General features: G+C 43.2%; 1 protein-coding gene across 11 annotated transcripts in view; it reads left to right on the top strand.

Moving 5' to 3' along the window:
• The window catches only part of LOC311272102 (MAM domain-containing glycosylphosphatidylinositol anchor protein 2), a 256,023-nt gene that overhangs the window by 186,695 nt on the left and 56,040 nt on the right, over positions 1–13,288 (top strand). For 8 of the 11 annotated variants that reach the window (XM_084378258.1, XM_084378254.1, XM_084378251.1 and 5 more), the window contains one exon: positions 5,531–5,851. In XM_084378258.1, coding sequence (XP_084234384.1) covers positions 5,531–5,851 — 321 coding nt within the window. The remainder of the gene's footprint in view (positions 1–5,530; positions 5,852–13,288) is intronic. The other 3 variants (XM_084378256.1, XM_084378255.1, XM_084378253.1) reach the window with 1 other exon arrangement.

The raw sequence follows: 13,288 nt of genomic DNA, 5'->3' as shown, positions 1-13,288 counted from the left end.
GAAGAGATGCTTTATAGAGGTGGCCATCTGGGAAATCACCTCCCTGTCCAGCTGGGATGGAAAATCTGGGAGGGAAACATGAATAAGAAACCCACTTCCCTCCCTCATTAACTACTGCCGAAGTCCCTTGAGCGATGTACATAAACTCTGGTCCTTCCAGGGGAGGTGCTCAGTACTTAGCAGCAGAAAGAGTGGTGGTACTGGAGGCGTGTATTTGTGTGTTTCTAAAAATGGGCAGTGGCCATTAATTTTACCCTGCGTGGTTGGTTAAATGTTAAGAAACATAATGGCACCATTACAGAGAGCAGTGTGGCCACAAATTCAACTGCAACCCATGAGAGCTTTGGTATTGAAAGCCACATGAATTCATGAGGCGTTTGTGTGATTGATCGCGAGATAAGTTATAAGATCTCAGGGGAACGGCTTAGAGCTCAAAAACACACACGCAGTACTATGTCAATGTGTTCAGCAGTGTGTCGCTGCAGTCTATCACTGCACTAAGCCAATTTTAACACATCTGTGGATATTTATTACACTTCAACAACTCTGGGTATGGATGCAGCTCTCTCTCGCGCACACACAAACACACACAGATTCACAAATATGTTCACAGTGGACCTCTGGGACTCTTCTCTCAGTCCCCAGAGGACCAGGACTCAGAGGAGCAGAGAGTCCTGTCACATTGTGACCAATTCATTGGCCTCAAGCTGTCTAAACACGCACTCTCACACATACAGACACACACTCTGCAGGAGTTGCAGTAGTGGAGAGAGTGCTGTGTTGCCATGGTGATGGGGAGTGATGTCACAGCACTTACCCGAAAAGGGGGCAGCGGGAATGTTGTTTATTCTCAAAAACACCACTCTGGCTCCCATCGCTGTAAGAAAATGCAAAGTGCCAGATATTTCCACGTTTTGCAGTCGGCTCGCATTGCACCGAAAGGCTCCGGCAATCAGCCTCCATACTTGGAGGATCATTCCAACTGAGACCCAAGAGATGTGCAGCACTACTGAGGCCAAACAAGAAGGTCCAGTCCCTAATTTAAACCCACAATACACACACACACACACACACACACACACACACACACATACACGCTGTGCTTTCAGTCAACAACGACGAGAAGCATTTCCATTGAGGAACTGAGGCAGGATCACAGCATGGTGTCACCCGTGGGCGAGAAGAGAAACACTCAGCTACACACACATGCACATGCAGACATAAAACCACATAAGCGCACACTATACAAGCATACGCACACAGCGGGCATGCCCTGCAGGCATCACTGGCATTTGGATGGCTTTGGCACAATGAGAGCACAGTGAAGACCAGTAGCGGGCTCTCTGCCACGCTGAGCATCTCAGTGGTCAGTCTCACACACAGAGGCAGGGTGTTCGCTTAGAAAGAGGGAGCAGGAGGAAGAATAAGATACAGAGTGAGCAAGGGAGAGCGATATGTGTCTGCGTGTATGTATGGCTGTTTGCGTTTCCATGATGGTGCAGAGAGAGACAATGGCAGCCGATAGCTATTATTTGTGCTGCCAAACCCAATAGGCAGACATCTGTAATTGCCTAATCCGAGCTGTGGAGAGGCCAGGTGTAATGATGGCAACTCAGTGAATACACCTCTCCTCCACTTGCTAATGGATGCTTGCTGCTGCTCTCCTCCTATGCCGCTGCTGTCAATTCACCATTTCAATGTTCGGACCCAAGGAAACGTCCGGAAAAGTGGAGAAAATATGCTGCGGAAAGAAATATGTCAGCTCTTGACACCTGGCTGCCTCAGCGGAGACATTGTGTGAATACCAATCAGTAACTGTATGAGAGTGAAATGAGCGTCTGCTGTCATTGTCTCTGCAGAGATCATTTTTGCTGCCAAACAGCATTGCCAAGACTTATCTGTGAATGACCAGTCTTCATTAGCCAATGCTAATGACACCAACATGTTTATGCAGTACTTACACAATATGATATAGATGACTGTTGAAGTTGCCAATTAGCAGCTCTACTGCTTAATAGCTGCGAAGGCAGGAATACTATTAATCAGTACAGTATATCATAAATGGACTAGAATTGGGTTAGCGCTGCCATGATCGATATTTTCATATTAACAGTGGATCAAATGTGTGTTTGAAACACGTAACACCAAGTAATTATCGCCGAACTACAGCGTTTTAGTGTCTTTCAGCACATTGCTTTGGTTTTTACAGGCCACAACTTCAAAGTTACGTTTCACTCTCCCTCTTATCAGCATAGTTTACAGAAGCAAAAGCAGCTTTACTTAAAATTACTTTGAGAAACCTAATCCGCACTACCTGCAGACAGACCAAAGTTAGCAACTAGTTAGTGACTCCACAGTTCTTTGTCAGAGCTGGAGAAAGGTTGATTATCACCCTGGTTTAGGGGGGAAAAACGCTCTGGCTTGGTTGTATTTCTTTAAAACAATGCTGAAAGGAGAATGAATGCTGGACTAGATGGCCAGAAACACAACTTCAAATGAATGCTCATTTTGTAACGTATCTGCTGGATGTGTAAATAGGCCATTGACAAGTTGCCATATCAACCTAAAATGTTTTGGTCTGTGTTGTGTTTACGCTCTGTTTCTGCTTTCCTCAAGTTGCCAAAAAACATAACAGATTGTAGACTCTCGGGAAAGAGTTTACTGAGACAATTCTGTGAAAGTGCCCCATTCAACTTTTTCAAATATTTAGACCCTCTCTTATTCTTCCTAAGAATTAATGTTCTCAATGCATAACCTCAGATCATCAGTGGTAGTAAATTTACAGTTGGTATTTTCTCATTTTTATAGGACCAGTGTGTAAGATTTAGTACTGAGGCTGCAGATTGCAACCAGCTGGATACCTCTCCCCTCACCCTTCCCTCCCAAGCTTTTAGGAGAACTTAAATGGGTGCCAAAAAGTGTGAAAAGCCCTCTCGGAAGCAAGTGTTCGGTTGGTCCATTCTGGGCTGCTGTAGAAACATGGCGGTGCAACATGGCAGACTACTCACTCCAGATATAAAAGGCTCATTCTAAAGTAACGAAAATGCATTAATTCTTATTTTCAGGTGATTATAAAATGAAAACATGAGTGAGTTTGGGTTTAGCACAACAACAAGGGCTGCATGTCGAGCTTTTCCTTGTTTTTTTCTCATCTATAATTCACATCCAGTTTTCCACACAATAGTTCAGCGTTTTTGAGCAGGTTAGTACCTGTCGAGTCACTTTAAGGACAAAAAGATTAGCCGACGGTTGCAGAATTGAGCTGGCAGCGGGATTGTTACCTCTCATCCAGAAATGGGGTCAAAAGAAATATAGCTGGACTCTGTTTCGTTTTCTGGAGATTGCTGGTGATTTCATCACCATGAAACTTCAATGTGGCTTGACTTCATTCCAGCTGCAGCATTGTTTGGGCAGAATGACAGTGATTCGAAAAATCATCAGGGAAGCATGACACGGTTTCGTCATTGCTGAGAAGATTTTCACTCCTCGACTCGCTGGCTGTAAACTATTTTTGGGAGCAGTGCTACAAAATAGTCTTGGAGTCTGCTGATGGTTTGGACTCGCACAAAAATACAGGAACACACAAATACACACACAGCACTCTAGGAGCCGGTGCAATTTGCCAGGTTTACTAATTAAACAAATTTACTTGGCCAGCATGCTTGATGGGGAACCAGAGTGCCTGATACAACCTGCTAGTTTTCCTGCTTTCCAAACATAAAATAAATACACACAGAGGCACACACACACACATAGGCACGCTCAAGGAAACCTGCAAACGTGTCCAGCAATTTGGCACATCGCACTTCTTTTATTATTCATTGTTCACTTTCAGCCAGGCTTTAAAATGTCTGTTAAACAAAGGCAAAATATTTATAGGGTCATATTTTCCAACACGGCCAGCAATAATGCTATATCACCTTTGGGAGGGTTCTGCTGTAAACGCTCTGAATTATATGACGCCGTGCTGAAATTGAGTAGCTGCATGAGGAGGAGTGCTGAGAAGTAAAGCACTGTGGAGAGTGATGGTAATGATGCAAGTGATTGTGGTGGTGCTCAGAATTATGAATGTCGTAATGATGGGTGGTGAAAGTCATCTTGGAAAAGTAGTATTGTGGTGAGGAAGTGATGAGAATGTGACAATGATGACGATAATGCTGTAATGCTGATGATTGTAATGGCAATGGTGACAAAGACAATGGCGTCTTAGATCTGTTAGCAATATAGTTGCTTAGGGAGATTAGGTAGAATTTGTTTATTGTTAGGATTTATGGTGGATTCCCATACCTTCTTATTTAGTGACTTTTAGCACTATTTCACTGCAGGAACTTTTCCAGGAACTTGTCCTTCCTTTTTAGGTTCCTTGGTGGTAACACAGTAGTACTTTTAATGGCCCAGGAACATATCAAAGATGAGTTTAGAGTGCTGAACTTCACTGATTGATACAACACATTCCCAGCATCCATCAGTTATCTTCTGACAATGATTACGCCTCTGGGGGCAACAACTGATGTCTCTGGGTTGTAGCCTGGATATCTGGGCCAAGATTTCCTCTTCCATGTACCATTGTCATTGAATAGAGTCTGATTAGCAACTTTAAATGCGAGAGAGGAGTTGAGAGGTTACTTTTCAAATGCTAATAAAAAGCTAAGTCATCACATGATAGTTGGTTGGTTCAGAGATGACATTTCCAGCCAATGCGTTCTGTCTCTTTTGCTGTCCAGGTCGACTCTTTACCTGCATGCACCCAACGCTTCCGATACCAAAAATCTTGTCTCTTGCCCACAGATTCTGCATTAATATGTTGATATCAGCTTAGATCAAACTTGAAAATCATTGCTTCTACAACGTCTGTACAGTAAGCAAGTAGAGGGTGCCACTAGCGTCAGTATGGCGATGGTCGAATGTACGAAGTTAGGTTGCCATGCTAAAAACAGTGAGATAAAGAGAGAGAAGACGTGAGACCGAGAGAGATAGGGAAATGGAGCAGCAATCAATGTAACAACTGAATCAAGCACTTTCAGTGAACAGATAGACAGTTAGCTTAGCTTAGCATCCAAACTGGAAGCAGTGGGTAACAGCAAGATTGTCTGACTTAAGTTCCTGGTTTCGATCCTGTGTTTATTTCCTGTGGCTCCTCAGTACCTGGAAACTTTTGGTTGGAAAGAGCTATTGTTGATCTTTTTCTTTGACTGTTATAGTCACAAAGTGCATCTGCTTGTCAGCTCTTCATTGCATTGTTCATTGTTTGCCATTGCTTGATTGCATTGAACTTCCTTACCGCTGCCCTCCATGATGATTTGACTAAAAGTACATGCTCCGATTGTCCAGTCCCAGCTGTTAGCCATTGCCGCTGCTAATGTCCGCATGGTCCTTCCATACAAGCTGTGTATGTGGCTGAGACTCAGCTTCATTGCCATTGCAACTTGGATGCTCCTTTCGCTTCACCCCATACCCTCCACGCCACTTCTTCCCCCAGTCGACCATTTCCTCTTACCCCGCCTGCTGACTTTCTAGAGCCCCATATCAGTCCCTCCTCTGTTTTTCTCTTTCTTAGTTCCCCCCAACCTGACAGTACCCCGGGGCAAGTCCCCTCTGGTGGCCCGCGAGGGTGACACAGTGGAGCTGGAGTGCCTTGTTTCAGGGAAGCCCAAGCCCATCATCCTGTGGTCGCGTGCCGATAAGGAGGCGCCAATGCCGGATGGCAGCATGCAGATGGAGAGCTACGACGGCGTGCTGCGTATTGTTAATGTGTCCAGGGAGATGACGGGCTCGTACCGCTGCCAGACCAGCCAGTATAATGGCTTCAACGTGAAGCCCCGGGAGGCCGTGGTGGAGCTGATCGTACAATGTGAGTAGACAGACTGTGGGTATTTTTGTCTCTGTATATAAACATGTTGCACTGTCGTGGTATAACTTGTAGCAGTGATATAGTATGTGTATATCGATGTATGATGCATCATTGTTTCTGTGATGTTCTTTCTTCATTTGCAGGGTAATTAATCTTTATGTGTTCTGGTCCAGTGTGACCAAAATTCTCCCATTTCTTTTCCTCCACGCCCATCCAATTTCCTTCTGAAGGCTGTAAAATTAGTCCAATCCCCTGGTACCCTCAGTCAGGTCTGAGAGGGAAACAGCTCCGACTCCACCTCTTACACTAAGGGGAGGCCTTTATCTGCTGAGTGTGAACTGAGCAGAACTAATATTAACAGAGGCACAAAGCTCTATATACTGATGTCCACACTTATTAGGGTCTGTCTGTCTTCGTGTGTGTGTGTGTGTGTGTGTGTGTGTGTGTGTGCGCGCGCGCACGTCAGAGAAGACCTAAAGACTGTGTGCCATATCCCCGGGACTAAGACCCCCTGCCACTGCCGCTCATTGAGAAGCCTCTTCCACTCCTTAAGATGTGACATTCAAAGATGGCTTAACGGCTAATTAGTGAGCGGCTAATTTATTCCCACTAGTAATCATTTTGTATTCATTTATGGAAATTTGAATGGAAATTTTCGAATGAACGTCAGGGATTCAAAGCGTTGTCACTCATTCAAGAGCTGGGGATGTTTCTCCCTGCCGGAAAAAAAGGGCCGGAAGATGGATAGGAAGGAAATGAAAGCAATCCATGTAGGATGCTACCATTCTCTGGCAAGTGATTATAGGAAATGGATCAACTGAGTCTCTTAGCCACAGTCCCATTGTTCTTCTTGTGGCCTACTTAGTTAATCCATACGTTCTTCCATCTCAATTTACCCTAATCTAGAAAGAACCTGTGCAGCAGCTCAGTATGTCACTTTGAAACTACTCTGACACAAATGGCAATTAACACGCTCCATGCTGACTGCCATTTTTTAAGTGTCTTCCCCATTGGACCTGCTATCCAGCAACTTTCAAAGTGTGAACAATAAAACAGAATTATGGCCGCAGCCCAGCAGTGTTTTGATTCAAGCTGAACCTGACACACCCACGACCAATATTTTGATTGAAGAGGCACAAGAGCAGCCCCCGTTCTGTTCTTGCCGACGAGGATTAGCACACGATTCTGTCGCCAGTTTTTTTGTCCTCTTTGCTATGGCATTCACGTTTCAGCTTAGCTGTTACCCACTGTGCTGTGTTAAGAGAATTAATGAAGTTTTGATGCGCTTTGAAGAAGACTGTTACATTTTTTGGTTGAATTGATTATGATTATGCAGCGATGACAGGCCCGTATCAAAGGTTAGTGGCTTTGCTACGCACCAATGCTGACACTTAAAAGTAAACAAAAGGATTTGGACTCTAAGATGCCCTTCATTAATTAGCGAGACTTGGTGGATATACTGCCTCTTGTAAAGCGGGTGTGTTGTGACAGAGACGAATTGTTTCAGTTACATTAAAATATCAACCAAATGTACAGTAGTCCACATGAAATATTAGCACACATATACATCCCACCCTCAGTTGCTTTAAAGGTGAAGAATGGATGATGCTGTTCCCTCTCAGCAGAGAGCAGTTTACTGCCACAAGCAGCAATAGGTCACAGTGATCTTACCCACCATTTGGGAAGCAGCAGGGGCACACACTGTAGTCTGTGCACTATTTTGTCTCAGAGCAGCACAATTAGAGTAGGAAAAAAGCAAATAAGTACAAACTGTCCAGTCGCTTTTTGGTCAACAGCTACAATTACGCAGCGATTGTAAAAAACCCTTCTTTTTTTCCCCTCTGCATTTGCAGGAACATCACGTGTTACCGCTTCATCTGCAAATCGGCAACAAATAACAAAAACAGATTATACATTTATTCGGCGTCTGCCCAGAATAAAAGGTCTTTTTGGGGTCAGTTATTCAATGCTATATTTTTTAAAAGAGACAGTGTACATGAAACAACGTTCACACCTCAAGTACATACAGTAAAACTATTCAAGACATTCAAAAACATATATGTCATTTATAATATGTAATTACTCTATGATGTTGGGCACGAAACACAAACATACATAGTAGATTAACACATTATGGAAAAACGTCCACTGCATGCAGCCATGTCATGTTCGAGCCCGAGCACAGGCTGGTGTGCCAATGCCTGCGAGGCATGTAACCAAAGTGTCTCACTTATGGCTCTTTTCTCTGCCTATAGGCAGTGAATCAATTTTGCGACAGTAACTCGCATCTGTGAAGCGTGAAATTCTCTGCGATGCACAAAAAAGCCTGTATTTATTTGACAGTTGACACTATTATTGAATATTTAATTATTCTGACTTTGTCACAGTCGGTTATTTATCTAAATATTCATTTACATGCACTTGCAGCACATACATGACCGCAGCACAACGATAAAAACAATATTTTATATCCTTCCTCCTGTGTGGTTGCAGTAGCTGTTTGACTGGTGAAAAAACAGCTCTATATTCCAACAGTAATCACTCTTATAGCGTGTTTGGTCAGTAACCCATGTCTATTATCACCCTGATCGTGCAGTAAAAGAGATAAGAAATGTTCTGGTGTCCCTGCCCACTTTATCCAATCAAGAGAGAACTCCATAAAGAGGAGAATCCTCCCGTTTGCTGCTATGTCTGGAGATTAGCTCTCCACGTTCATGTGGTGACGTAGAGAGGATGGCGGGGATTGCTAACTGCCACATAGACAGGAAGTTAGCTAAAACAACAACATACATCGCCATAAAACACATCTTTTCACCCACTTATGTAATATAATATATATTTAATTGATAATTCCTTTTGGAATAATTAGCTTGTTACATAATAATAAGCACGTCATGAAAACTGAACTCGGTGTTATAATGTAATGAACATAATGAGACGAATTGTTTGTCAGATTGTTGTAGAAGACCTTCCTGATCTGTCAGTCATTCGTGCTGTATGTTACATCTGATAATCCATAAAGTGTTGGTACCAGGTGATCACAAGCAGCAGATAACAATGTAAACAACGTGACACATCTGGTACATCTGGTGCAGAAGTGAAGTTAAAAGACAAAATGATATAGTCAAAACGCATATGATCAATTTTTTCATTTCTTCTCCCTAGTCTGCACCAAAGTGGAGGGAATTTTTTTACAATTTTCCCTCTGTTGATGTGCATTATTCATGAAATACAGATAAGACAGTTTGCTGTAGTAAAGAAATTGTTAACAGTGAAATACAGCCACAGAGTATCTGTTACCACGTTGTTCATAAATGAGCTGCAGACATGTATTCACTGGCTCTGGGGTAAAGTAGAGGAGTAATGTGTAGAGGAGGAGGGAAGTCAAGATGTCTCATACCAAGGCCCCCTCAGTCAAATTTAATGAAGTGTTATCGCGAAGATGAGAAGACAGAGAAGGAATAAGAATAAGGACAGGTGAAAGAAATGTAAAACTGTCTCGTATATAGAATCAGAAATTGCTCTGTTGTCTGATATAACGGAGGAGAGAGGGAAAAAGACCTTCAGACTATAAATCCAGGTGGCCTTAGCTATCGGCTGAATGTACAACGAACACTAAAAAATTCCAAAACCTATGCAGCATAACTCCCATGAATGTCCACAATGTTTTAATGGCCCGTTTATGGGCAAGATTTCTCTCTTTGGTCATCTTTTATCACCCCACACACACACACACACACAACCACCCCCACCCTCCCCGTCTCAGTAACAGTGGACAGGGGTAACTTACAGCAAGTGATTGTTGTTAGTGACACTCAGATGGAGAAGACATGCCTCAGGAGGCAAAAGGGCAACGCGACTGAGACTCCAAGGCCTCAGGTGAAAGACTCATGCCATTAAATCTATTCCTTTTCTCAGATAGATCGGCTCTGGCATGCAGTTGCATCACTGGATGACAAACGCGGTACAAGCCACCGAGTGGAGCGCGTCAGTTCACTCCCGATAAGTCTCTTCCTTTCAGCGCAAGTATTCCGAGAATGTAATTATTTCTCATCATGTAGTATTATTTTAATAAAGCACCTCTCTCGCACCACAGATCTCGATGTCGTACAGCACTTTCATCTGTTCGCCATCTTCAAAGCGGAGCACATAATGAATAGAGTTTTTAGGGCTTTGGTGTTGATAAATCAATCATTCTGCCATGTACTCACTTCAGAGCCAGTTCTGTTCCTCGTCAGACTCTAGTTACTTATTCATAGTTGGCATCAAAGCCCGAGTTTTAAAAAGCACAAACAAATCCGTACTTGAGTTGTTAGTCTGCTTAGACTCAATTTGAGTATATTGGGAAAATGTGTCCACCATGTGTACACATCAATGCACACTGTTGACTCCGGTGCCTTCGCCAAACACGCAGACCTTTGCCCGTCTTTTTTCTCGGCTCGAGAATTTACTTTATTAACACAATCCGACCCCGCTTTTGTTGTTTGCTCAGTGCGAGCGTCGGTATGCCCCCGCCCCTCTTTCTCTTGGCCTGTCTCATGGTGTGTAAGCACAAGCCAATCCCTCTGAGATGCTTTTTCTCGCCTGCATTTCCAGGTCCCAGCGTGAGCCACCCGCCTTTGGTGGTGAGCCATGTGCAAAGCCGCGTTTAGTAACTTGATCAAGGGACCGAGGTACAGTCCTCTGAAGCAAAGAGCATTAGAGGCGTGAAGGAACGACTCTGGCAAGTCAACAGCTTTGATATGTAAAAACCTGCATCTGTTGGCTGGCAGAGGCAACGCCGGGAGGAGAGGTAGAGGGAATGGAAGACGTCTGCCTTTAGAGTCGTTGCTCTAATAGAATTGCATACGCCAAATCCCAAGCTGTGACACCCTAATGTTCTTAGTCAAACTGACTTGGCATGATCCAGGGGCTTGAGAGAGGGAGCGAAGAAAGAGAGAGAAATAGAAGGAAGAAGGAGGTATAGAGTGGTCTCCTGTCCTAGATACCACTGTCTGTCAAAGTGAGAGTTATCAAGCTCTACTTGAGCCCAGATGCACGGGAATCTTTCATCCAGGCTTCCCTTCTGTTCCTCCGCACATCGTCCATGACACCTGCCTGATGCAACCGTGCGATTGTCCCCGTGAGCGAGCGACTCGCTATCTGACGTACATCAAAAAGACACACCAGGATAAAGAGCTACCGTCTGGGCCAAAGTAATGGGAAGAATTACACGATTATTGTTTTTAATTAATTTTCCTCTCTGCATCAAGAAGGTCTGCAATGCTGGCCCCCGAGGCCCACTCTAATGTGAATCATATTAGAGCGCTTCACATTAGCCTAACGCCAGCAAATTAATCTTTCGCATTACAGCGGGGCTCACACACCGCATTTGGGGCTGAAATTTTAATAACCGCTTTTTTTTTTCATGGAACAATATTGAATTGATCAGCCGTATCAAATCCACACCAGAAAAAGGTCAGCGAATGTGTAGGTTGTAAACACGAGCCTGCACACGGCTCAGACAGAATAATTCACAACTCGGTCAATGACGGAGCTAAACCTTTTATCGGATCACCAGGCCACTCCTTGCACTGATGAGCCTCCATCGATTATCATTAATTGTATGTTTAAGTTCATAAATTATCTTCAAGTTTTAATAACAATATGGTAATGCAGACGGTGCTTAAGTTCATTGTTTGATTGCAGCGGCTGCAGCGTGAGGGAAGGAGGGCGCGCTGATGCGGAGCAGCGATTCCCTACATTATTCAACACAGGGACTCATTATAAATCAGTTGAATCAGGGTTATCATTTCATATTCTGTATATATCTGTTTGACTTCCTAATGAATGTTAGTTCCTCTATCAAGACTTGATATTGGAGCATGTTATGCTACAAAGGTTATTTCTCCCACAAGAATGCTTTTGCTTCCATCCTAAAACAAGGCCTTTTTTTTTTTTTTTCTTTTATACTCCCACGTGCAGCTGCTCAAGGCTGTTGTGTGAAAAACGTGACAGATTTTCTGAATGGAGCGCTGCCTTGTCACATGTTAATCCAACATGTGTCAACAGACAATAAAGGGTCCAGCAGTGGTGGGAAGGAACTAAGAATGTTTACTCAAACATGTGTAATATTGAGGTATTTGAAAGGATTTCCATTTTATGCTTCTTTATAATTCTCCTCTGGTACATTTCAGAGGGAAATATTAAGCTTTAAACTCCACATATGCATGATATAGAACATAATTCACTGTAAAACATTAACTCAGTGGTTCTCAGCTTGTTTGGCATGTCACTCTTTACATATCTTTAAATGTCTATGACTTTCTAGCAGTGAGCAGAGTTAATTACCTTTTAAACTTCTGAAATGATTTTATTTAATTAAATGTATGAGGCCAAGAGAGGTAAAGCATCACATATTGTGAGTCGGAGCAAACATTGACGTCTAGAAACTTTATAGAAATTTATGTATCAGAATTTCTTTCGCTTCAATCCTCTCATGAACACCCACATTTACCTCGTGACCTACTCCCACGTTGGGCAACAGTCATGTGTACTGTGAATTCTTAAACAGTAGCCTGGGTTTTTTTTTTTTATCCTCATCGCAGAGAAAGCTACAAAATTAATTCAGTGTAACATCTGTTTCCACAGCACATTTTATTTACGCTTATGTGAGCTTATGTGTGATAATTTGCTAATCCTTTTTGATGTATACTCAACTGAAAAAAGTCCAGAGACAATGTATTTAATGTTTTACCTCATCAACCTAATGGATTTGTGTAAACATATGCTGATTCTGACAGCCAGCAACACATTTCATAAAAGGTGAGACAGGGTCAGCAACAATAGACTGGCAAAGTTGCGGACTGCTCAAAAAACAACTGTCGCTCAGGTGAGAGTATCATGATCGGGTAGTAAAGGGGCATTCTGGAAAGGCTCAGTCGTTCACAAGCAAGGATGGAGCAAGATTCACCACTAAACGTGTGGGCAAATGGTCCAACAGTTTAAGAACGTTTCGCAATGCTCAACTGCATTGACTGCAAAATTTAGGGATTTCACTATCTACAATCCATAAAATCATCCGAAGATTAAGAGGATCCGGAGAAATCTGTGCGCTGATCAAAAACCACCATGGAGTGCCAGTGACCTTCGAACTCTCACAGCCTGCACCGCATTACAAATCGGTAATATAATCAACATCCGGCCAATTTTTCCGGTACCGAGCTTATCTCAGACAGGCTGACGCTAAGTGGAAAAATGTCTTGCGCTTTGATGAGTCCATATTTCACATTGTCTTTGGAAACTATGGACATCATGTCCTTGGAGCTAAAGAGGAAAAGGACCAACCAGACTGTTACCAGCACAAAGTTCAAAAGCCAGCATCTGTGATAGTATAGAGGTGTGTTAGTGCCCATGGCATTGGTTACTTGCACATCTGTGAGAGTGCGAAGGCACCAT

Source organism: Pagrus pagrus, assembly GCF_965226575.1.
Source record: "Pagrus pagrus genome assembly, chromosome: 16".
Taxonomy (NCBI): domain Eukaryota; kingdom Metazoa; phylum Chordata; class Actinopteri; order Spariformes; family Sparidae; genus Pagrus; species Pagrus pagrus.
Note: the sequence above shows the minus strand (reverse complement) of the source record. Positions and strands in the feature narration are given on the sequence as shown.